This window comes from Pteropus vampyrus, unplaced genomic scaffold, assembly GCF_000151845.1.
Source record: "Pteropus vampyrus isolate Shadow unplaced genomic scaffold, Pvam_2.0 Scaffold26, whole genome shotgun sequence".
NCBI lineage: Eukaryota > Metazoa > Chordata > Mammalia > Chiroptera > Pteropodidae > Pteropus > Pteropus vampyrus.
The window spans coordinates 6,433,253-6,461,197 of NW_011888807.1; the positions used below are offsets into that span (position 1 = coordinate 6,433,253).

At 33.6% G+C, this 27,945-nt stretch overlaps 1 protein-coding gene across 1 annotated transcript in view; it reads right to left on the reverse strand.

Annotated features, from left to right (window-relative positions):
* Positions 1–20,334: 20,334 nt before the first annotated feature.
* Positions 20,335–27,945, reverse strand: part of CADM2 (cell adhesion molecule 2) — a 992,109-nt gene continuing 984,498 nt past the window's right edge. The window contains exon 10 of the mRNA XM_011356419.1: positions 20,335–27,915. Within this exon, the coding sequence (XP_011354721.1) occupies positions 27,797–27,915 (119 nt within the window). The 3' untranslated portion in view covers positions 20,335–27,796. The remainder of the gene's footprint in view (positions 27,916–27,945) is intronic.

Here is a 27,945-nt window from a genome sequence, read left to right on the forward strand (position 1 = left end):
CCAGAGTGATCAGACTCTTAGAAACATGCAGCATATATGTCTTTGAGAGAGAAATCATTTTGAGCTAATATTTTCCCAATCTCTTTTCAAAGCTTCTGTTCTATACTCTACATATTAGCTAAAAATGCAGACATAAAATGTCCACTGCTCTGTGCAACTCATATCGAAAACAAATTTGCTGCCTTTTTCCATTTGGCACCTTGTTTTTCCTTTTACATTTTCTATTTACCTTATAGTTTTAGACAAATGTTCTGGGTAGCTAATGCTGCATACAAAACCCTACAACTTAGTGATGTAAAACAACAGTTGTTTTTCTCACAGATCTGTTGTCTGAGCTGGCATCTCAACAGGACTAATTTTTTTTCTGTCCCACTCTATATGAGCTGGGGCAGCTTGAAGCCTGTAGTCTGGAATCATCTGACATCTCATTTACTCACATGCCAATGCCTGGGCTAGGATGTCTCAGCAAGGAGTCCTTAACACCAAAGTAGCCAAATTCCTTGGGTATTTCTATTTCTATGTGACTTTTCAACATAGCAGCTTCAAGGGAGCTGGAATTGTTATATGGATACTCAGGCTCCAAAGCATGTGGTCCAAGAAATAGGCAGGGGGATGTTGTGTCCCTGATATGACTCAGCCTTGGAATTTACATAATACAAGCATACCTTATTTTATTTCACTTTGATTTATTGCATTTTCATCAACTGGAAGCAAGACCCTCCACCAGCAAAAATATTATGACACGCTAAAGGCTTAGCATTTTCTAGCAATAAAGTATTTTTCAATTAAGGTATGTACATTGTTTTTGAGACCTTATGTTATTGCACACTTAATAGACTACAGTATAATGTAAACACAACTTTTATATGCAGAGAAATTGAAAAGTTATTGTGATTTGTTTTATTGTGATATTTGCTTTGTTGTAATAGTCTAGATCCAAACTCACATCTCCAAGGTAGGCCAATATGGCTTTCATTATATTTTGTGGGTTGTAGCCTCCTCCCATATTCAAAAGGAGTGACCATAGATGCAATTTGTCAGTGAAAAGAAATGTGATATCTGACTGGAAAAATTGCTGCGGCCATTGCTGAAAAATATAATTTGTCTCAGCAAATTTATTTTACTCTTAGAAATTTGCTGAAAATTGGTTACTTGTAGTAAGGTAACATTCTATATTTATTTATTGTCCTTCAAAAAGGATTAATCATTGAGAATAAATTACTAATAATTATTTTTGGCTATTGATGTTCCTCTGTTTAACAATTGTTGACTTTTTTTCCCCAAATTTCTACCTGCTTGCACTTCTGTCTCTTTTCATTCATTTTTAAAACTGTTATTTTGTTTTAGTATTTTAAAGTACAGAAGGAGCAATGGTAACATAATATATACCTAATTGACACTTATAATATCACAAACATATTTTTCACATTTTCTTTCACTCTCACTTTCAATTTTGATCTCCATTTCTTTCATTAAAACTTCATACATGAAAGAGAAACTTTCTGGATTATTTTCTCCATTACATTTACACCTTCCTCTTTAATCTGATTCATTTTTGAATATGGTATGAGATAGTATTTTGGTATATATTTTTTCACATGGATAAAAAATCATCTCTGCAAGATATATCATATTCTCTATCCCATCACTAATATTTTAAGTCAGCTTCTTTGAGATACAATTTATAAATAATAAAGTTCACCAATTTTACATGAATGATTTGAAAGTACTGACAACTGCATAGTCATTTAACCTTAACAATAGTTATAATATAGAACATTTCTATAACCCAAAAAGTTCCCTTGTGCCACTTTCAGTCTCTTCCTCAACCTCATCTCTGAGAAAGTACTGAGTTTCTGTCACCATAGTTTTATATCTTAGAAATTAACATAAATTAAATCATAAAGTTTCTATTATGTATGTATGGCTTCTTATATTTAATGTAATTAATGCTTTTGAAATTCATCCATTCATTTTATTGCTCAAGAGTAGCAGTTCATTTGTTTTTATTATTGGGTACTATTGACTGCATAAATATTCCATTTTTTTGAGCATTTGCAAGTTGATGGAAATTTGGGAGCTTTCAGTTTTTAATTACTATGAATCAATCAATATTACAAATTTCATAAATAAATGTGTTTATACATATCTATTTATCATATTGTTCAAATAGATACATTTCTCTTGGATTTTCTGAGTCATAAAATGAATGCATTCTAAACTTTATAAGAAATTACCAAATTATTTTCTAAAGTGGTCCATCAGCAATAGATGAGGAGTTAGTTTCCTTATACCCTCACTAACATTTGTACTGTCTGTCATTCTGAATATAACCATTCTAGTGGATGTGTAGGAGTATGTCGTTATTATTTCATTTTGCATTGATGATTTCAGCATCTTTTTAGGTGCTTATCAACTATTTGTATGTCTTCTCTATTGAACAGTATGTTTGTCTTTTGTCAATTTTTAATCACATAATTTGTCTTTTTATTATTTAGTTGTAAAGAAAAGAAAGACCTTTATCAGCAGTTATGTAAGCATTTGGTCATATAATAGAATTCATTTCATTTTATTGTCTTTCAAAGAGATTAAGGTTTTAATTTTGATGAAGTTGTTATTTAAAAATATGAAAATTGATGTAGTCAGACTTTACTCGCCCAAAACTAAATAAAAGTTTGCTGGTAACATCTTCAGAAGTCACTGGATTATATTTAAAATAACAACTTGAAACAATAACATAATAACTGGTCAAGATGGAGAAGTAGGGAAATGCTGTACTTGCCTCCTCTCATGACTACATGAAAATTACAACTAAACTACAAAACAACCATCATAGAGAATTGCCTAAAGTCTAGAGAAACAGAAGCCCTATAACTAAAGATATACAGAAAAACCACCTCGAGACTGATAGGAGGAACAGAAACATGAAACAGGCTGGTCTCAAACTCACATGTGGCGGTTAAAAATTGGGAGGGATAGTTCAGTTGTGGAGGTCCCCTCTGAGGAGGAAGAGGTCCCAGCCCCACACCAGGCTCCCCAGCCCAAAGATCCAGTTTCAGGAAGAGAAATTCCCAAGGAAGAGAAATTCCCAAAACTTCTGTCTGTGAAAACTAGCAGAGATTATGGCTGAGTGAGACAGAGGGCAGCTGCAGTACCAGGCATTCCTCTTAAAGGTCTTGTGCACAGATTTACTTGCAGATGGACTCACTTATTCTGAGCTCCAGCACTAGGGTAGCAGCTTAAAAGGTGCCAGGGACATATGGGGAGAAACAGAGTTATCTGGCTTCAGAGCGAGGGCTGAAAGGGCAGCTTTCTCCCAGACAAAAGTGCTTTTCTTTGTTAGGTCTTCACACTACTCAGCATTTGACACAGCACCATATCTGAGTCTCCATCAACCTGGCTAACATTCTTTGCCCTGTCCTTGTGATTCCTTGAAACTTCACCCCACCCAACTTTTGGGCCCACTCAAGCCGCTTCCACTGGCTATTTCATAAAAACAGCCTGTCTTCGCTCATGAAGCATACTTTCTAAAAATCTCTCAAAGATTTATAAAGCCTAAACAAGCAGTATATGGCATTGGCATGCCCCACACCCCTTGCTATGCAGCCCCAAGCCCTGCAGCAAGCCTCAATTTGTAGCTCAGCCTTTCCCAGGCAACTCCAAGTCCAGCACAAGTGTCAACCATCTCCAAATCACTACGTAGCTCATACCAGTGGCGCCAGGCAGGGAACAGGCAGAAGCCTGCAACAGAGCCCCTCCAAAGAGACTCCAAAAGTAACACACCTGGTGGCTGCTTCAGATCACACTTGGGCACCACTCAACAATTTCCATAAAAGACACATCCAAAGGGCAGGCTAGGCAGACACCAGAGTCCTGCTAAAACAAATCCTGCTCTGTAAGGTTCTCCACTGTAGTCACCAGCCAGTACTCATGGCCAATCAGCCTGAGAGTCAATCCCTCCCATCGAAGTGCAAACAGCAACCAAGGCTCAACATGAGGGCACACATAATCCATACAAGAGACACATTTGAAGTCCCTGGCTTAGGTGATCAGGAAGACTGCATCACTGGGACCAACAGAACACCAACAACATAAGTCCACTCTAAGACCAGGAGACATAGGAGCCCTACCTAATACATAGAAACAAACACAGGGAAATGAACAAAATGGGGAGATAAAGAAACATGTCCCCATTTAAAGAACAGGACAAAGCTCCAGAAAAATAACTAAACGAAATGGAAACAAAAAAATGTACCAGATGCAGATTTCAAAACTCTGGTTATAAGGATGTTTTGATGAAATTAGTGGAAGAGTAGATGAACTCAGTGAGAACTTTAATAAAGGGATAAAAACATAAAAATGGAGATAGAAAACATAAAAAAAGAACCAGTCAGAAATAAAGAATACAATAACTGATATAAAGAATACATGAGAGGGAATCAACAGATTAGATGAAGCAGAGGATCAAATCAGCTATTTAGAAGTTAAGGTAGCAGAAAACATCCAATCAGAACAGAAATAAGAAATAAGAATAATAAAAAACAAACAAACAAACAAAAAAACGGATAGTTTAAAGAGACTCTGGGACAATCTAAAGCATACCAACATTCGTATCATAGGGGTATCAGAAAGAAAGCAAGGAGTTGAAAACCTATTTGAAGAAATAATGACGGAAAACTTTCCTAACCTGGTGAAAGAAATAGACATATAAGTCCAGGCAGCACAGAAAGACCAAAGCAAAATAAACCTAAAGAAGCTCACACCAAGACACATCATAATTAAGATGGTGATAGAAGAAAATTTAATTTCGGGTGGCAAACACACAATGCAATATACATATGATGTACTATTGAAAAGAATTAATATTTTTAAAATGTCTATGCTACCAGTAGCAATCTACAGATTCTGTGAAATCCCTATCAAAACCTCAATGTCATTTTTCATAGAAATAAAACACAATCATAAAATTTCTATAGGACCACCAAAGAACCCGAATATCAAAACAATCTTGAGAAAGAGGAACAATGCTAGAGATATCAAGCCTCCTGATTTCAAACTATATTGTAAAGCTATAGTAATCAAAACAGTATGGTAATGACATAAAAACAGATCTATAGATTAATGAAATAGAAAAGAGAACCCAGAAATAAACCAACCCATATGTGGTCAATTAATTTGACAAAGGAGCCAAAAATGTACAATGAGGACAGTCTCTTTAATAAATGAGGTTAGAAAAACTGAACAGCCACATCCAAAAGAGTAAAGCTGGATCACTATCTTATACCACACACAAAAATTAACTTAAAATGGATTAAAGACTTAAATGTAAGACCGGAAACCATAAAACTTCTAGATGAAAACCTAGATGGCAAGCTCCTTGACCTCAGTCTTGGTTATAATTTTCTGCATTTGACACCAAAAGTAAAGGCAACAAAAGCAAAAATAAACAAGTGAGACTGCATTAAACTAAAAGCTTTTGCACAACAAAAGTAATCATAAAAAAAAAAATAAGGAAATTTACCAAATGAGAGAAAATATTTGCAAATCATTTATCTAATAAGGGATTAATATCTAAAATCTATAAGGAACTCTTAAAACTCAATAGCAAAAATCAAACAATTCAATTAAAAAATGAGAAGAGCATTTGAAAACACATTTTTTTCCAAAGAAGATATACAGATTGCTAACAAGTACATGAAAAAGTTATCAGTATCATTAATCAAAATGCAGATCAAAACCACAATGAGCTATTATCACCTCACAGTTGTTAGAATAGCTATTATCAAAAACAAAAAACAAGAATTAACAAATATCAGCAAGGATACAGAGAAAAGGGAACCCTTATGCCCTGCTGGTGGAGATATAAAGTGGTGTAGCAACTATGGAAAACAGTATGGACAGTCCTCAAATAATTAAAAAATAGAATGATCATATGATCCAGCAATTCCATTTCTGGGTATTTATCAAAAAAAAAAAAAAATGAAAACATTAACTTGAAAAGATATGTGCACCCTCATGTTCACTGCAGTGTTATTTACAATAATCAAGACATGGAAATAACCTAAGTATTCTTCAATAGATAAATGAATAAAGAAAATATGGCATATATATTGTGGAATACTGCTCAGCCATAAAAGAGAAGGGAATCTCGCTATTTGTGACAAAATGGATGGACTTTGTGAGCACTATGCTGAGTGAACTGACTAAGGCAGAGAAAGACAAATACTGTATGATTTCATTTACAGTGGAATAAAAAAAAATGGAACTCAAAGATATAAAGAACACATTGATGCTTGTGAGGAGTGGGCAAAATGGGTAAAGGTGGTCAAAAGGTATAAATTTTCAGTTATAAAATAAGTCCTGGGGATGTAATGTACAGCATGGTGACTATAATTAATAATAGTATACTGTATAGTTGAAATATTTTATGAAAGTAGCTCTTAAAAGTTCTCAATACAAGAAAAGTCACTATTTGTGATGCATGTTAACTAAAATTTTGTGTTATTCATTTTTCAATACATACAAATAGTGAATCATTATGTTGTATGCCAAAAACTAATATAATGTTTTATGTCAAATATACTCAATATAAAAAAGAAAATATATGTAGAAGAGAATATAGAAAAGTTTTTCTAAAATAATTGTAAATCATTGTTTCTGAGGAGTGGAATTTGATGGGTGCTAGGAGAACACCAGGCAGGGGGCTACTACACACACACACACACACACACACACACACACAGCATAGAAAAAACACAACTCAACACTCAACATGAATTGTATGTTCTTAAATATTTTTAATAGAAAAATGTAAAACAAGAGTGATTAAATGAGGGAAATAAATTGAAAAATTCACAACTCGCCTCAGATATAAAGAGAAAATTATGAGTGCCAAAAAATATAGATTTGTGGGAAAATATAAAGAAAGTCAAACAAAAGTGAATAAAATAGATCTGAAAAAAATTGCTTAACTTTCAAAAAGTAATATGGCAACATTTATTTCAAGTTCATTTTCAAGAAACTAAATAAAAAAAAAAGAGTGAGACAAGAATCACATGCACAGCTAATGTCTTTCAGGAATCAAGGCAATACTAACAGTTTTAAACTGGGGCTAAGTCAGGTAATAATATTCTCATGAGCACTTCCAGAGGGCTTTACTACAGAATGAACTTAATCCAGCAAAGTGATAACTGATAAAACTTCGGTAGATGACTGATGATGAGCATTGAATATATTTAATTATAAATCTAAAATAATATAAATTTTAGGTAATAGTGGAAAAATAGGTAAATATATGTTCTGACAAACTGGAAATGTTAGATTGAAAACAAACAAACAACAAACATAGGAAAAGAAGAACCAGAGAAATACAGAAAAAAAGTAAAACTGTCTTTTTTTTTGAGAGGGTACATATAGATAACAGATGGGAATTAAAATACATCATTTTAAGCTGGACAACCATCCATAGAAACAAAGGAAAATAACACTTGAACCAAAAGTTAGCAATCTACAATACAAAGGCCATATCTCTCCCCAATTAGTCTAATCCATCCCTGTCCATTCACTTTATCTATGATTGCTTTTGAGCTGCATTTATACAAGTTGTGCCACTGACAGGAATGCTATATGACTCACAAAACTGAAAATATTTACTATCTGCCCTTTCCTTAAAAACATTTTGATCCCTGATATTAGAGCATCATGAAAGTTATTGATATAAAGATAAGCACTATATTTCAAAATACCAAAAAAAATAAAAATAGAGTATAACAGTTCAAATCAAACATATTAGTCATAGAAATCAATATAATTGAGTTTAACTCACCTATTGAGAGAAATGTTTTCTGATTGGCTTTAAGTAAAACTTAATTCTATGCTGTACTCAAAAGAAACATTAAAAACAAGATAATACAAAAAGACTAAAATGAAGGGATGAACAAGAATTTGTCAGACAAATAAAACAATAAGAAAGCAGAAGTTTTAATCCTTATACAGGTAGATCTCAGGACAAAAGCATTGTAAAGAAAAAGAAGCACATTTTATAACGCTAATGGCCACAAATCATAATAACAATATAACAATATTTATACACTGAATTTCTATCTATATCTATACACCAAAAAAACACAGCAACCATGGTTTCTAGTTTCTACAGATTATATTTTAGAAATGAGTGATTCTGTTAGGCCAAATCAAGAGGGCTTATTAGGGTGTGAAAACTGATAACAAGCTCCTAAAATTCTTTTACTTCAATTTATTCCTAGCTTTGCTAACCATATGATGAACACATATTCACCTCCCACTTTTTTTTAATTCTTTTATGAGATGGTTAGCTAGGTGCAGTCACAAAAGGAGATAAAGAGGCTCAGGAAAAAAAGTTTATCGGACTCACAGGTGCTAGAGTCAGTAGGCATAGCTCATCATTCAGGGCCACATGGGAAAGATTAGCAAGGTGGCCAGGAGCAAGTTGACAGGAAGAGGGAAAATTAGGCCAGAGCCTTCATTGGGATTTGCAAGGGAAAGGGAAAGATTGGCAGGATAAACAGTTTAGAATTGGCTAATTTTAATAATTTTATAGGGCTTTGGGCTATAGGTGTCTTCTCTAGTTGCCTGGTCTCTGAGGCTAGGGTGATTAAGGTAAAGGAATATTTCCTCCTGAGGTGTATAGGCCAGATAGAGTAGGTATAGCCCTGGATTGGTTAGTTCGCATATGACAACCACATTCTTGGACAGGCCCTTTGATATCTCCAAGAATCTGCTAGCCCAAGGAAGGATAATCTCTCCAAAGCCAGAAAGTTGTTTTAAGATGTCAAAATATTATAGTATACAGAAAAATTTAAATATATGCAATACACCCTATTAGCATGAGCTAAGAGGATCAGTGTGCTTGGAGTATAAATGCCTTCTCTAGTCTTCCCTCCTCTCAGAATCAGAACTGTGGGTGAAAAGGGGTTCAAGTAAAATAACTTCACAGGTAACCCTATCATGAATTCCTAACTAGGCAGGTTAAGGTGGGTCGTCAAGCCTCAGGCATATAATTTCTTTAGTAAAAGGTTTATCTTTGCCTTAAGCAAACCCTGCCCATTGTTTTTTTGTAAATCTAGGTTAGCACACCTTTGAAATAACCGCTAATCATCCTCAAGAGAGCACATAATTTTGTTAACTATACTTTAATCCAATCCCCACCTTGCTTTCTTCCACCTCCATATAATTTTCCTTATATTCCTTCCTTAATTTCAAATGCACAAAAGAAACTGCAAAACTGTCATTCTTCAGAACATTTGAGTTCTTGCTTCTGGGCAGTTGTCAGTTTGGCTCAAATAAAATCTTTTAAAAATTCCTTACAGTTTTGGACTTTTCTTATGCTGACAGAAGTTAAGAGAGAACTCCAGAACTTTGCATTCTCCTAGAAAAACCACCACTCTCTCTATATTGAATCCACTAGGATCAATACATTTTTATCTACTTTAAGTCTGGTACCACAAAACTCAAGGAACCTCAGTTGTTCATCTTCTTAATAATCATGCACAACTGATGGCTGTTTTCCCTTAGTCTTCAGAGAACCAGGCTGGGAGGTAGGGTAGGTAACTCCCATCTTTATTTCTGCTGCTTCCAGATCATTTTGCGATCATTATCCCTAATCCTGTTTGTACTTTATCTCATAGGATTACACCACCTTTGCTTGTTTCTCTTATCTACTAACTCCTCAATCATTCCTTCAATTTTCTTGCTTTTAGTTTACTATTACTCATTACAATTGTCAGGTAACATTCCCAGGTGATTTCAATATTTACTAGATGGTAATCTGCCCTAACATTTCCAGAATCTCCTCTCTAGTGATTTTATCCTCTGCTCTCAGGATAATTTTGCAGATTTTATCATTACCAACAGCAGCAAACCTCCGTAATTCAGAATTTCAAATACCCGACTTTCTTTCTATCTCAGTCCCTCTACTATGTAACTTTAATAACCATTTGATCCACCTAGCAACTATACTCCACCGATTTTACTACATTTCCCTCTCTCATGTATTCTTTCTTCTTTGCTTAATTTATATTGCACAGTTCCTCAGCACAATCACTTGAAAATGTCTTTTAATTTCCTAGCCTTTTATGGTTTTAATATACTAATTTGCCAAAAAAAAAAAAAAAAAAAAAAAAAAAAAAACTTTGGTCAAGGAGGAGCACAGCATGGAGGCACGAGCTGGTTCTCGGGGACACACGACTGGGGAAGCCAGCGGGTCATCCACTCTCCCGCATGCGCACACGTGCAGCATCGTCCTGAAGGGCCCGCGGAGCCCCACCCCGCGCTTTCACGCCAGGTTCCAGGAGCAGGAGGGAAAGGCGGTGCATGGGCGGGACTTCCTGGCTGGCTCCCTCCTCGACCAGGTCCCCAGAGCACTGGGTCCTCCGTGCTCACCTACTCCCGACCACCTTCCATGAACTCCCCAAGCCATCCTAGATCCCTGACCTCTTGAGAACATCCAGATCTGCACCTGGCCCCTAGCCGTAGCCAGGACTGCCAAATCGAACTGGACAGAATGCCCTGTCCTTAGGGCTGTGCTTGCCCCCCACCTTTTCCACGCAGCTCACCCCCTCTAGCGTCCGCATATCGTATCCTCACGCCTCGAATCCTCATATTATTTTGTGTGTCCCACAGCCTTTCTCTACAGATTAGTTTTTAAATTACATAATAAACACACACACACACACACACACACACACGTCTTATTTAAATATAACCCTCACTGCCTAAACAATTTTGTAGGAAACCACTCAATTAAGCTCTCTAGTCACTCTTCAAATGCAGGACAGATAATTCTAGTGATCTCTTCTTTTTGAGTAGCTACTTTATCGCGTATCCCTAGTTATTTATGTCCCTAGTCCATTCACTTCCCCACTGCACCAGAGGACAGACAGTTTTATGTCTTAATCTTTCTCCTCCAGTACCTCCTCCTTTCCCTTTCTCACTCTGACTTAATCACTCTGCTTGCTAGTCCCCCCCGCCCCCGCAAAATACAAGTGCCTGGATAAAGCTAAATCCTTCAATGGTACACCAGCTTCAATCTTTCTTATCTACTCAAAGTCATCTCCCTCCACCCCAAAATTTTCCCTCCCTCTTCTGAATTACCAATTTTTGTCTTTATTTCCTAGCGGATAATTCTCATCAATATAAAAACATTATCCCTTTCATTATGACACCGAAGTACTTTCTTTAAACTTTTATTGTAGTATTCCATAATAATGTATGACAATTATTGCCTCTTCCATCACTTCTACTTCTCATTAACAATAGATTAGATCTTTATCATCTTCATGATAAAGATGATAGCACGTGGCATAATCTGTGGGACATAGTAGGTGCTCAGAATATTTTGTTACTTAAATAAAATAAGGGATCTGGGAATATCTTCAAACAGATCAAAGTAATTTAACAAATATGGATAGTTGGAGTACACAAAATAAATGAAATGAGTTAAAAACCATAGCTATAGAATATTTATAGTATTTAATATCAGGCATCTGACAGTTTATAATTAATTTAGAGCTAATTTTTCCTCATAATATGCATATTGATGCAAATCTGTGCATACATATGTATGTATTTGGGTCATTGGTGTATCAATTATCATTAGCAAGGAGTGACCTTCCTGGACTAGGTTGTAAATTCTACAAATATAGAAATATATTTCTACAGATCTAAACCACCTCTATGCTCTTAAATAACTTCTGCTGTGTACCTCAAAAAATTCTAATTTCCAAGCCTCCCTGCCTTTTGGTTTCCAGATATTATCTAGAAGGCTTTCTTGAAATACCAGAAGGTAGAAAAGGGAAGAAAACATGCTATCTCTGCTCCTTTTCTGAGACAAATTCATGTCCTTCTTGATGCAAGAACCCACCAGACAGACCCCTCTTCTACCTACAGCACCAGACCCTGTCTAGAAGCTCCATAACGGCTCTAGCTCCTGGTGTTGGATCCTGGCTTTTGGGCTTTTCAATCTCTATCCAGTGCTAGCATGATAACAGCTTCTTAATTTTGCTAAACCCTGAGTTGTCACACCAACTGTGTTTGCCTTCTCACGTGTGTAACTCTTCAAGAATTTAGCGTGGTTTCTATTTTAGAGGATGGACCCTGTCTATTACATTATTGTATATATTTTACCTACATTCTATAATACAAAGCATTGCATATAGTTAGTAGTGAAAAAACGTTTAATGCTAATTGTGCTAGAAATCACACCATGTGATAAAAATATAGATAAAATTCCATGTAATTTAACTCTAGCATCATTTCTGATTTTCAAAAACAAGAAGCCTATCTTAGCTCCTAACATTTGCTGCTTTCTCTGCCTCAATTAATGTTCTTCCTCTGTATTCACCTGGTTAACACCTAGAAATTCATACACATATCATCTCAAGCACTTCTTCGGACCTTGACACCCCAACACACACACACACATATATATATATATTCTATAGATATTCTATATATATATATATTCTATATATATCTCACATTTATCAGAATTAGCAAATATATATTAATTTTTGTGATTATTTGGCTAATGTCTGTTCCCCTCCCTAGAATCTGTTCTATAAAGAAGGGAGCAGTGTCTGATTTACTCAGGATTATATGTCCAGTTCATAGGACTTCTTGGTATCTTCTAGTGATCAACAATTCTCTTTGAATAAATGAGAGAAAAAATTGAAGAAACATGAGGTATTCATGAAATGCGAGATTTTTAAGGAAACTGAATAATAATAAGAATTAAAGGGAATAATAAGAATCTAAAATGGATTAAATTAGAAAAATGTGTATATGTAATTTTATCTGAAAATAGTGGGAATTATTAAAGTCTTTTAATCAGGGAGACTAAGTGAAATTTGATTTGCATTTCAACAAAGTAAATGATAATGCTTTGAATTACTCATGTTGGAATTGTTATTAGAACACAGGGATTGTGATTTGGAGTCAAAATAAATTTCCACCTGGTTCTCAACTTTAATCATAAAGGATAATTAACTTGCTGTTTATTATTTAATCTTTTTAATCTATTATTTAGTTTGTGCTATCTTGTGGGATTTTTGTGTTTTTTTTTTTTTTTTTTTTGGATACTCCATTTGCCACATTAAACTGTCTTAGAAAATAATCTAAAATGATTAGTCAGATCTCTTTCCTAAGTAACATGAAATAGACATGGGCCATATATTTTATGTGTATGGTTTGAATTATTTATTTTCAAAGGAATGTGCCATCTTTTATTTTTGTAGTTGTTTCACTGTTCACACTGAGATTAGAATGTAAGGATAAAAAATTAAAGTGTTAATTTCCTAAGTAACTTTTGCCTTAGGATTTTGAACTAGAAACATGACCTATGTATCTCTCTTGTGATAGAGAGGTGGAAAGATTTATAAAATGTTTAACCAAACAAGAGAAGAAATTGTGGTTCCATATCCTACCACACATCTATTGAATAAAATAATCAAGACATATGAAGATAATCAAAAGTCATTCTAAAGATACTTTTGAAAGCAAATATTGTTGCTATAGTATTAAAATGTAAACAGCTACATAATTTGAGGGGTTATGCAAAAAGATGTGATAATATTTGTTCAAAATTTTTTTTAAAAAAGCTTTTCCTTTTCTCTATTGTCTTTCAACGTGTAATTATAGTTTTTATTTGACATTTAATGTGGTACTCACTAGGGCACAGGGACATTAACAGGGTGTGTGCAGATTCTCACAGGCGCCTGGTTTTGCCTGAAAAAACACGTTTGGGGCAAAGACATCCTGACCCAATTTTCTGCACACCTGTAACTAGGCCCTTGCCTGAGGACATGAGCTGCAGTGGTCACCAGGTATGAGCGGGGAAATGGGTAGCTAAGAGCCAGTCCTGGAAGACAAAGAGGAGGTGAGGCAGAATTGCACACAAGCTGAAGCGCCAAGACCCCAGAATATGCCTCGTTTTCTGATAAGATTTCACTTACAATATAAATTCTAAAATAAAATTATTAAGAACTTCAAGATGGCAACTGCATGGCATTAAACTCAAACATGAGGCCCCATTTGGAGTTTGATGTCTTGTGAAACTCCACTAATCATCCACTTATGAAGCCAGTCCTGATTTTAAGCATTGTATTATAGCTTACACAAGTCAATCCACATTAAAACTGGTATTGCTTGAGTTGTAAGTGTAAGCTGACACCTAGGTATTTAAACTGATTCATATTGTGACTATTTTAATAAATGGCGTTTGTTGCTTTAGTTTGCTTGTATTGTTAGGCTTTGACCATGTATGTAAGACAGTTTTTAAAGATATTTCAATGACTTCAAGTCAATTTGTAAAATAAGTTGGAAAAATGTACTTATTTTCGCCATACGTTCCCCAACATCTTTATGTTTCTCTGAAGAATCCCAAACCCATTTTGATAGAAAGTTGTATAGTTCTTACCTCCATGAATTACCATGTTCCCAAAATGTCCCTTTCTCTCTACACACCTTCATAAAAAAAAGTAAATCTGGTTAGATTCCTATTTATTGTCAGCAACCTTATTAAATACAATTTACAACACAATTGTATTTTAATAATTCATTTGCGAGGACACTAAGAGAAACTCCAAACCTTACAAAATTTAACAATGGTGATTCTAAGATTCCTGCACTATAGATTATACCTGTGACAGATACATTCCTAATAGTGCTCTACAAACAATGTTGGGAAAGGACAATCTGACTTATGTGTTCCCAATGGCACCAAATTGCACAATACAGAAGCAATGGAGTTCAGTAGTTAGATTTATGTTCTAAATCTGGCTCTTTGACTAAATTGACATGTATGTGATCTCTTATAATTGATTTTCTTCTTTTGTAAAAGGTGATTTTAGTTTTAAAGATTTTTTCAAAATTATTTTTAATGGGAAAATGATAGTTTTTGTCTCTGGAGAAGTAGAATGTATTTGAATTTAGGGAATCTCATAGTAGGTAAAAAAAAAAAAAAAAAAAAAAGTGCAACATCTACTCTTGTTAAGTAGTCAGGTAGCCATGAGTAATGGGAGTGAAGACTCAGCTCTATAACCATAGGAATGACAACACTGATGGTTCAGCCCAAAAGGCCGCCCCTATGACCTCCGAGAAAAAACTCATTTTTCAAATAACAATACCCCTAAATCCTGGAATACAAGGAAATAAGTGACCATAGCATAGCAACAAGTTTAGGCCAGTCACAAACACTTGTACAGTAAGGAGTACTCTGAGCTTCTTTTCACCTCAGCCTCATTATACCATCATCATAATGCCATACATATGCCCAGAAGTTCATGAATCCACTTATAACAGGCTGAATTCTGGGAAGGAACATGCACAGTTGACAATGGGTTATATAACAGCCGCTGTCAATCAAAATGACCTCACACATCAGTCAGCTAGCACCACCCTTGTAACCACCCATCATAGCCCAGATATAAGACAGACCTTCCCATCTCTATGAGGCTACGGCCCTCTCTGGTGTAGCCTGTTTCTCTCTTCAAACATACTTCAATTAATCTTACTTTTCCTAATCTTCACCAATCTGTAATTCTTTACTGCATCAGCAGAAAGGACCGAGGCCCCCCCGGTACCACTGGGGCAACAACAGGCTTAGATTGCTCCCAGTGATGACACTGTCACTGAATACTTCTATAACCCGTGTGTGTGTGTGTGTGTGTGCGTGTGTGTGTGTTGGGGATAAGGGTGGAGAATATTCGTATGTCAACAAACTCTCTGACGCCAGATGCATGTCCTAAAGTGTAACTCAATTCTGATACTAATTGCTTGGGGTTAGTACAGACCCCGCAGGATAAGGGCTCAGTTTCACAAGACTGTCCTCGACTGCAGACACCAATTGCAAGCAGTGGGTCCTCAAGTTACCTACAACTTCTGTCTGACTTGGCTACAAATCAGAGATTCCCATAAACCCCTCCTCAATTTTGATTATTTGCTACAATGGAGCGCAGAATTTAGAAAAACTAGATTACAGAGGATACAATTCAAGAATATTTAAAACTGAAGAGATGCACAGGGCAAGATAAGGAGAAAGGGGGACATAGCTTTCATTCCCTCTCTGTTATCCACCCTCCCAGCACTTCTGTGTGTTCACCAACAAGGAAGGTCTCCAAACCTCATATTTTATAGATTTTTAATTTTTAACATCCTCATGCTTTAGAGATATTTTTGTCATTACATAGGTATGATTGATTAAATCATGACCATTGTTGAGTAACTAAATCTCCAGCCCCTCTCTCCTCCCAGAGGTCAGGGGTAGAGCTAAAAGTTTCAATTCTCTAAACTCCTGGTTGGTTCCCCTGGCTATTCAGGAGCCCTCAGGTACCAGTCGTTGCTAAGCACACAGAGATGTTTACAATTTCTTGAAATTTCAAGGGTTTTAAGAGCTGTATGCCAGTAAAGAATAGGGAACAGGATACTCCTATACCTTAATACCAAGATCATAGGGAGTGGCTGGGTACAAGAAAGACAAAAACAAATGAGAAATGTTTGTACAACTAAGAATGTGATGTTTTTAGTATAAGGCTCTGGGAAGATTCTTAGCCTGGAGTTCATGATAAGACTTAAAATATACTCTAATCCCTAAGCAAAGTACTTTGTGCATGTCCTGTTTTTACATGATTTTCATATTAGCAGGAAAATCTGTAAGCAAAATATGATTAAAAATGCTAATGCTTTTGTTAGGCAGTTAGGTAGACATGAGCAAGGGGGAATGTAGGCCAAAAACAGGGACCGCCCCACTTTGTAGTTAAAAATATCTTTATGTTCTAAAATACATAGAAGTAAACAAACAAACAAAAAATATACACAAAAAATACCACTAGTTTAGGAGGCACAAACACCTGTGTAGGTAGTACATATACTATCTTTGCTTGACCTTAGTCTCATTATACCATTATTATAATGTCATACATATTCCTGGAAGTTCATAAATCTGATTAGACTGAATTCTGGATAACCACATGGGCAGTAGACAGAGTTATATAAATAGTCAAAATGATCTCACATACCAATCATCTAGTATTCCACCCACAAATGACCCATCTGGGCCAATATAAAGTACACTTCCGGGATTCTGTTGGACTATGACCATCTCTGGCTTAGTCCATTTCTCTCTTGAAACATACTTTAATAAATCCTACTTTTCCTAAATTTCTCTGATCTGTAATTCTTTACTACTTCTGCGGAAAGAACCAAGGTTCCCTCAGTGTCACTAGGGCAATGTCAGATTTCTATTGCCCCAAACGATAACAGCTTCAATGACATCTATAGGCCAAAGAAGAGACTTTAGTGTCACATAAGGCAATATGTGTGTTATTTGGGACTTAAGAGCAGGAAACAAATAGCCTAAAGCATAGTGTTCAATTTATAGATGCAAAGTTGATAGGTATGTATTTTCATGGAAACAGATTGTAATTTAGGAATTACTTTATTGAAGCAAATAAATATATAATTGGTAGAATATGTACTTAAAATGAGAGTCCTTAGATCCCAAATTTCTAACTCCCACCCCTATGGAGCCTTCAGAGTTTGTGAGTCCTTGATAATTTGAGATCCCATTTAATAAAGCTTCTCTAATCTCTGGCAGAAAGGTATTAAGACATGTTCCCATTTGACAAAATTGCCAAGTAGATAAAATTTACCTTTCGAAAATTCCAATTGTCTTTTAATAGCTTTTTCTCCCAACACATTATAAAATATTCCACATACTGATATTCTCTTAATTTGAGAATAAACAGACATGTATTTCTGACATACCAATTTTACTAGTTAAATATGTTTTCAAACCTTATGTTGTTTTTCAGCCATATTTCATTAGTTTAAAACTACACTACATTATTATTGTATGCCAACTCCAATCTATGTAAAAATGTATTTCTTAAATCTGCCGCATGTTCATATTACATGCACCCTCCATCTGTGTAAGGATTTAGTTTAGAAAGACAAAACAAATTATCATTTTGATAGTATGTGCAGGACAGATGCTGTTAGGGCTTTTAATAATGTACTGACTCTGGTCATTGTTAAGGCCACTCTTCAGAAGATGAGTTGATTTCTTAAATTTTCTGGTGTAATAAAGAATTAGCTTATCAATCAGATCTATTTAAAAAATTAACAGAAAAAATTTAGGTAAATAGCATCAAATTTGAGATTATGAACAGTGGTTGAAAGATAGGCTATTTGTTTATATTACAGTATGATTAAAACATAAGACTTTTTTCAAATTACACTTTATTTTTATTACTAGAATTTCCTCACTCCTCCCTCTAACACAGGAATGCCAAAAATACAGAAAATTGTCATTACATGGAAGGATAATTTAATGAACAGGTTTTTAAGACCTGGGCATAAACCTCTACGTTTAGGCTCTTGATGTAGTTTGTGATGTCGACAAGCTAGCTATATAGTAGATGCTCAATAGTTATGTTTTGATCAAATGACATTCAATGTAGAGTAGCACAAAGTGGTATTTGAAGTGCAACTAGGAAGCTGCTTTTCTCCTTTAATCTCTTTTCTATACTAACGGGAATTGTAACCCCGCACTAATCGCACACAGGCTTTGTTTCTTTGATGTAGCTTTTTACACTGATTCAAGCAGGCTTTACCTAACATAATAATATTAAAACTCACTTACTTTTTCTGCCCTTGCCTTTCCACCTCTGTATGCCTACTCCCTTGGTTTTCTGATTTATTTTCCTGGATAACATTGAGAATAAAACCTATCCTAGGAGAAATTGTAAAGTTAAGCTTAACTGTATTAATGTTAGTATTAATCTCTTATGGAATGTTCAAAATAAGCATATTAAGTTTAACTAAATAATGTGACAACTAGAAAGTAAATGCACCATAAAACTCTTCTCTTACTAGAAGAACTGAACACAGTCTCACTGCAGTGTTGAGCATCTTATGATAAATTATTGTCCCACAAGTCCACAGCAAAACACTCATTGACATGGAAATGAGGAAACGACAGTGGAGATTATAACTGTGATTGCTGTAGCTTTATTCTAGTCTTATGACTGTCACCGTTTTTTTTTTTTTTTATTCTTTCTCTTTTTTGTCCTTACAGTCTCTCTCTCATATTTTAAATACATAAAAATGCCTTGTTAACTAATATCTAACTTGTAGATGAACAGTTTGCTTGATTGAGAACTCCAGAAACAGACTTCAAAGGGAGCTAACAGTCTCCAGACCCTTTGGTGCCTAAATATTGACTACTAAATCCTCCCCAGACCTCTGCTTAACCAGCTCCAGGTTTCTCATCAAAGAAGGCTGTGGAAAGAAAGTTCATCATGCTGACGAGTACTCTAAAAGAGGAGCTCCCCACTCCCTTCTTGTTAATTCTTTTGTTTTATTTGCCTCCCCTCCAGGCTGCCTGAGAAACAAGCCAAAGCCAGAAGACAAGATAGCTGGCCTTGGCTACCTCCTCCCCTCCAGGATGCAGCCCTCTCCCTGGGGCTTTGGAATTTCTTCCTTATCCCTTGCTCAGGCCTCTCCTTATAATAACCTCTGTCTGCAATGAAGCGACAGACAGCTTTTGTGACAGATGTCCACTGTCCTCTCAGGATGCTGGCTCTTGAATAAACTTGCTTTCCTTTTACCAAACTCTCGTCTCCTGAGTTATTGGCTTATGGGCTGCAAACAGCTGAACTTGAGTTCGGTAACAATACGTATTTCTTTGCTAGGTTTCACAACATTAGAGGGGAAAAAAAGTCCTTAAAAATATCCAAATTAAGTATGGTTTGAAACATTTTTTAAACTGTATTTCCTAGAATTTCTTTTTTTAAAGGGATATGCAATTATTTTTAACATCATCCCAGAATTGTCATGTAATGAAGGTCTCTCTCATGGACTAAAACCACTATGTAATTATTAATTAAGAACACTCATATTTAACTCTATTCTTTAGTGAGATTTAACTCTATACTTTACTGAATTATATTAAGTAGAATTTCCAGTATGCTTCTTTGATTAAAAAAACTGCCAAAGAATATTTTGACAGAAATAACAATTGTCATTATGAAAACATAGAGCTAATTTATCTAGGAAACATGAGTGTTATATGTGTATATGATTGTAGAGCTGAGTCAGAGTAGGCATTTAGGGTGTCATTAAAAAAAAAAAAGATTGGGTCTATGAATGTGTTATTTCAAATGTCATTTTCTTTCAGATGTGTTGAATTTGATCTTCAATACAGTATAAAATTTGCTAACATGTATCGCAGGGCTTCTTTTGATCGGAAAAATGTATTTAAATAAATGTCATTAGAAAAAATAAACCAGATACAAAATATTGCCTTGTATTTACAGATAAATTTTAATGGAATATTTCATGGTCTAACATAACCCAATGACACTAATTCTTGTACAGCCTTTGGCTTACCCTGTATAACAAAATCTGTTATTTAAACTATGAAATACCTTAAGGTAAGTGAACTTCCAAAGACACAAAGAAAATCGTTCATAAATTTAAAAGCTTATCTCAAATTCTTATTGGCATAAGCTTAGGATGGATATATTATTAATTGCATTATCTTAGGTAGTTGAAATATATAATACTGGTTAGAGTGTGAAAATTAAAAAAAAATAAATTTAGGTATTTTTGCTTCTGTTTATAGTCAACATTAGTAAACACACATAAGTGAGTGTAAAATTACAGAGTTTTGAAATTTTGGCAATCTCAAGCAAATTTCCCTAAGTCAGTAACATTTTTTAACCCTTAGTCAGCATATTACAAGGTTCGTATATTCCAAGGAGTAACAACTAAATAAAATGACAAATAATATTAACATTTATTTTTTAAACTTCCATTTAGAAATTTACCAAAAAAATGGGCATTATTGAGAAAATCTAAAATGAATGAATGATGTATGCAGTTCAAAACAGATATGCAAAATAATGTGTTTGGCATAAAGGAATATGTTTCGTAACAACTTTCATAACCTGTCAGTGAGGAAAAAAGAAAGTTCCATCTTTCAATGTCTGTTTTCAAGCCTAAGAAAGTGAACTAAATGAATAGACAATTCAGTAATGTCCAAAGAGAGCTAAAATTCAAATTTTATTTTTCCATATGTATCAGACAATTTTTTTTTTTCCTGACAAGACTTTACTGAAAGATGAAGTGTGAATGGGAACCCTATAAGAATGTGTATCAGAGTCGTACATGACATATTTTAAGCGTCACTAAGTACACATTGAATACTTTGTAAGTATATAGGCCTATCAACATGCAAGTGTCATGTACCTAACATTACAATATGCATTTTGTTTTTCGAAAATGTAAATGATAACAATAGATTCAATAACTGAGCACTATGCTTAATTTTGGTGAATCTTCTTTACAGCACGGAATTTATTTTTATGCTGTCATAAATATACCCTTCCAAAAGTTATGAATTTCATATCATATAAATCGAACATTTCATTTTGAAGCTACATTACTGGGAACGCTTGCATTTCTGGGTACCATTTTCAGAGATAAGTCTTTAAATTCTTTTTAGCATGGCATACTTGTTCCAATGTTGGTTATACTGAAATATTTATGATAAAAATGGAGCTTTCTTGAGGAATATTTTTTGGTTGAATGGAAAGCCAAACAATCAATTCACAAACATTGATGTGAACTGAATATGAAGAAAATAGGTTAGTATTCCCAAACTCATACATCCTTGGGTTACTACTTAACTGCATAATTGAATCTACAATAAGTACATCAGGTACAATTGAATAAATTTGTAAAGATATTAAAATTTTATACATTTATAGGAGAAAGAACTAGTTTTAAAAAAAATCTAAATTAGTTTTCTATTTGTGAAAATCATTTAATACATTAGAAACAGAAAAAATGAAAAAGATAAAGAGATAATTCAGTTTACATTTTATAGTATTTTTTAACCAACTGGTAACCACTGCTTTCAATCATCAAATATTTTATTACATATAACTTTACTATCAGCAAATATAAAAAGTGCCTACTAGTATCATGTACAAGGACAAGCATTTGAAGAAAAAAAAAAAAGCATTTGAGGTTTGACAGTACTGTGTGTAAGAGAAGTGTAATGTGGCATTTCATACTGCACTTAAAAGTCCTTGTAGGAATCACTGCTGTTCTGACCCTGGATGTGGGAAAAGTGCTTAAGTGCTGAGCCCTGGTAGGTTTTCTTTTGCCCTTGCAATCTTCAAATACCTTTAAATTTTCTTCTTTTGAAATATACAGTATATTTTATAAGGGGAAAATATCTTTTTTTTTTTACAATTTTTTTCATATTTGGGCCCATTCACTCCAAAATAACCATACATTTCTTATAACTAGCATATATATATATATGTATATATGGAAGAGATGATAAAGATTTGTTCAAATATTATTTGTAACATAACCAAGTAACAGAAACATCTTACTTTAAACATATATTATAGATTCAGATTCATAATTTAAGATATTTTCATGTATCTTTTTTTCCTAGAGGAAAATCTGCTTTTAAATTGTCATTTCCTTTTAGAATAACTAAATTACATCATTTAAAAAATTCATATCATGTCTATGCAGATAAAATAAAGTGGATATTTGTGGCAATACTTTGCATTTATTATTCAGAGATTATTTGTTAATGAGGAGACAGTCTTAAATACTTAAGTTTTTGTCTTATATAGATAATACTGCTTGGGAAAGTAAATCACATACATAATTTTTACTTAAAAGTGCAACGCTGATCTATAAGAATTTGTTGTATTTTAAATATTATATAAATGGATTGCAAAGTGTTGCCATTTAAAATATTTTTTTAAAAAAATCAACACAACTGTATTATGTTTTAATATTAAATAGGCAGAAGAACTGTCTTTATAAAGTTATCATATTTTGTCCATAAGAAAGGTTGATGATAGAAAAGGAAAAACAATGCAGATCAATACACCTTTGAATACACTAAAAGAAGTTGGCTTTTGTGATTTCCCAGGCAGTTGAGAGCATAATATTGATAACCCCAAAAAAGTGTTTCCTGGGATATATATAGTAAATAATTATTTCTTCAACTTATATTGAAGTATCATAGCCCATGTTAATAGTGAGAGGTAGAAGGATTATTGTAAGTATGCATGGCAGAGACCTTACCAGCTATATCCAATAACTATTGCATTCAATATTAATAATCTCAATACATAAAAATGCTGATGATTTTAGAACTCATTCTTATATGTTGTCCCCTATAACTTTCTTTATAATCTTGTTCCTTTCAATCCATTGCCTTTGGAAGGGTATAAGTGCAAAAGGCATGTTTAGGGTAGAATAAGGAGAGAAAGGGAAAAAAATAATAGAAAAATAAAAGATACAAAAAATTCCCATTAAGATATAGTGACTTTAAACTATTAAAGGTAAGTTGTATATTGTGCATTTGGTTGAATAGATTTGTACTTATAATAAAAGTACCACAATTAATTAAAACATGCACCTATTTCAAAGAAAGTTTAAGAATTCCAAATTTAATTAGATATGAATCAAAGTTTCTCTCCTGTAATGCTAAAAACTAGGGCAAATAATTTGATTATGTTACATCGATAATTAAGTAAAAAAAAAAATAACATGTTGCTGAATCAGTTGTTATTTTAATTAATGCTTTAGTGTGTGGGAGGTGAAGATTAGCAACTTCTTATATCTTGTTGAAGAATTCTTTAAAATCCCTTCGCATTAAGTATCCAGCAAAAGAATTGCCGATATTGCACTGAGTATATTTCAATATTGCCAGTGTATATTTCAAAACAAATTCTATTATCTACACTAAGATTTCCTCTTTCCCAATATTCAAAATGCATATTATAATTACATGGGTTTTAAACATCCATACAAAGCAAGTACAAGATACTTACATGTACGTACACTGTAGTTACCTATATTTTGCATAGTTTTTAGTGTGTACTTTGTGCCACTTAATAAAAAGCATTACTCGGTAATTCTTGTTAGGTGTTTCATTTATTTCAGTTGTTGTTGCCAGTTGTTTTTTGCTTGTTTGTTTGCTTTGTTTTGTATAGTCATCGCAGATTACATTTTTAAAGGGGGATAATATTGAGTATTTTTAGAGGGCTCTAAGTAATTAGCAATATGACCAGGCAGTTGAAGTAAGATATGAGGTTTTGTTTTTTTCTCCCCAATTAAAAACAATATCAAAATTTGTATATGTCTTTCATTAAATTATCCTTAAGTCCAAAGAAAAAAGAAAAGTATTTTAAATGTTCTCCTTGGTAACACTTTGCAATAAGTGGCACTAAATTACACAATAACTGCTATATTACATGGAAGAACCATCACCGTCAAACAGCTGCTGTACATGTGCCTATATGGAATCTCGATGCTATTACAATCATGAGTACATAATTACAAGTGAGCCTGTCCTTTTAATTGAGATATTTATATTTTTACAAAAAATAAAAATAAATGAGGTGTTAGCTTCTTTGCCATATTTGGGAAAGTTAGTTTTCTTTCTCTATTTGTTATTTTAATTGTGGGGTTTCAATGCAAGATTAACCATCTTGAATCAATATGAGATCATCCAGTTTCTAGATTAAATTCCAATATCAGGTTCCTTAAACTGCTTCTCGAATTCTCTGGTAAAAGAAAAGAAGTTGAAATCAATCTCTCTTTCACACTTACACACATATACACACACACAAAACTCTGCTCATGCTCTCCGTGTTTACTCAAGCACTGACAAACTTTCCTTTTTCTTCCTAATTCTGGTAATTGTTCTATCTAGGATACTCAAAAATGGGAAAAAGGAAAAAATGCTGCTTACACTTTTTTGATGGTGAACAATCAATTTATACTGTAAATAGTGCACTAGCAGAGAATAGCTACTTTGGGTAAAGAATAATGTTCCATATTCTACTAGGGGTGTGGATGTGTCTGTGTGTGTGTGCACACTCCTTCCATCAAGTTCCATAGCTACTCTGTTCACTGAGCAGAGATAGAATTTGGCTCTCTGTGCATACAAGTGTGCATGCTTCAGATTTTTCAGTTGACATGGTTTCAGTTGGAAATGTTATTTCATTTTTTTCTTATTTTCACATAAGTAGAATTTTTACAATTTATTTCCTGATTTGGTAGAAATCAAAATAATTTTTAAAGATAGGAAAATATGATTCCATTGCTATTTTTTTCAGTAACTAAAAACAATATCTAATTCAAATCTATTTTAATTAGTAAAATATTTGATTAGAGCCCACAAATCATAATATATCAGTTAGTTTTTTTTTTTAAAGGTTTTCATGAGGTTTTATATTACTCTGAAGGGTTAAAGAATAAAAAGTCTTGAAATGCAACCACTTTTAGATTTCTAATTTTACAGTGTTATAAATAATGATTGAGTTATTTGGGCAACAATTTAGCAGTTGGAGCCAAGTAGAATACAGAGAAAATGAAGAGAATTGTAAATACAGCATCGATGAAGAGTAGCAATTTTGTAAGTGCATCCTGAAATTAGGTTTTAAATAGTAATTGATGATGCAGTTTATACAACTTACTTCTGTAATAAGAACCTTTCTATTTGTAATAACAGGATGGATTTTGCTTTGTGCAGTCTTTCTAAAGATTATGCATTGAAATATGTGAACAGTTTATAAACCTATCCTAGTTTCAATGTGTCTAGTAGCACCTACCTGATTCTCTCAAACTACCATACTATATTAACATATTATTGCATTTTTCCACAGATGGTATGAATTGAACTGTAAAAACAAGCATGCAATCACATCAATGCAGACTTATTTCCTTAAAATGTCATACTGTATATGATTTATTATGTTAACACTCAACCACATCATATTATTTATGTTTTGTATATTCTGAAAAAGTGCTGCTTGACTGACATCATCCTTTTTCTTTTGTAAGAAATCAACAAGATAAATGCTTCAACAATCAAAAAAACAATTTAAAATTCTAACATTGTCTTTAAAAGATTTATACTTTTCTGATAAATAATCTAAGATACAGCACCCTTGTCTTTCATTTGCTATTAACACATGATGTCGTACTCAACCATTCTCGTTTTCCGAAAATAAATTCCAAGATATTATTTTTCAAAACATAGGCCACATGCTTTCAGACATCACAAGTGTAGCTACCATATTTTCATATTTGTTTTCTTCTTAAAGATGAAGTGCTCGTGAATCAGAAAATATTTTTTATCTAACTGGATTTTTAATCTTTAGCATATAATAAATTTAATGAGAACTAATCTAGCAGTACTGTATTTTACTAGAAGAATAATATGACTTTAGATTGATTCTGTGTTGTATTTAAGAATACAGCATTTCCTAATGGTTAAATACACCAAAATTTCAGAAATAATTCAGAGAAAGAGACTTTCACCTTGAAGTTAAAAGCATGGCAGAAATTCTCTATCACTCACTGTTTCATAAGTTTGTACCTCACAAAATGCATAGACAGGAATTTAATATAAAGAATTAGTTCATTTATACAGAAAACATATCTTAAACACTTCTTTTTGGCAAACCAACATAGGTAAGCAGCTCTAGAACTGCCAAATTAAAATTTGTAAATTTTTAGCAAACTAAGAGTATATTTTTAGGTTATTATTCAACTGTGGTTGTAATTTAAAACCTGAGGCTGTGTGCACTGGTTGTTAGCTTAAAATTACCTTTCCTTATAACATTGTGCTTCCATTGTATAACAAATAAAAATTAAAAATAACTAGAAAAATTTGTTGTTGAACAGTGCTAGGACATACAGACAAAATACTAATACATGTTATCTACTTATAATATTGGTATAAGTAATATCTAAAGGGATATAATGGACATTAGAAAATGCTTACTTATGACTGAATTACCTACAGCCAAAAAAGTTAAATATGTATCAAATAATGTTTAATTGGATTAATATATGCACTATATACACATACTAAAATGTCTCAAAATTGTGCCCTATGGATATTTCAATTTCGTTTAGGCAGGTGAGTCGTTGTGGAGCAAATAAATTACAGAATCAAATTAGAGAAATGAATGAAATCTTTGTGATTTACAAAGCGGTAAAATGTTTGTAAAAATTTTTGGTAAATGAAGCTAAAATAACCTAATGGTGGGATCTATATAATTACATAAAGATATTATGACATGATTGCAATTCATACACATGGCTCCTGTATCAAGTACTATATTTTTAGATAGCAACTGATACAGCTTTACCAGTATATCTCAAACATTCCAGAATCTATACTACAGTGTTTTCAGTTGATGTTTCCTAGGGCATATGTTTTTAAACACGTCTTTGAAGAGAGACATGTAGAAAACATCGTAAACCTCTAATGTCTGATAAAATTTAAGCACATTAGCTCTTTATCTAATCCCGTTCCTTGTGATAGCTGTTCAATGACAAACTGACACAGTCTATGATTTAAAGCGGGGACTCTGTATACATTTTTTTCAATGTATAAAAACAATTCAATATCATAATCCAAAGAGATGATTAACATTGTTAAGGCTGTATATTCAAGCACTGTATGTTAAAAGAGCAATGATGTGGAATTTAGGCAGTAAGAAATGTCCTGCATTATGAATGGTACAGTAATTAAAGAATAATGCTTTTGACAGCTGATTGTTGGTATACACTGGCTACTGATAGCAGTATGGTGTGGAAGTTAATAAAGGTAGCAGAAGATGGGAGAAATGAATTCTGAAAGATGATAGCCAGTTTTCTCCAGCAGCCAGCCTGATAAGTAAAACTCAGAATCTTGGCCTGCATTTTAAATGAAATACTCTTTTTTCTCTTCAGAATTGACTTGGCTGCCTTCAGCATTAATAATGGCTGTGTCAGCATCTGGTGCATCTTCAGCTCCTTTAGCTTCATTTGTTAAATATGTTCCTGTGGGTATTGGGGGAAAAAAAAAAAAAA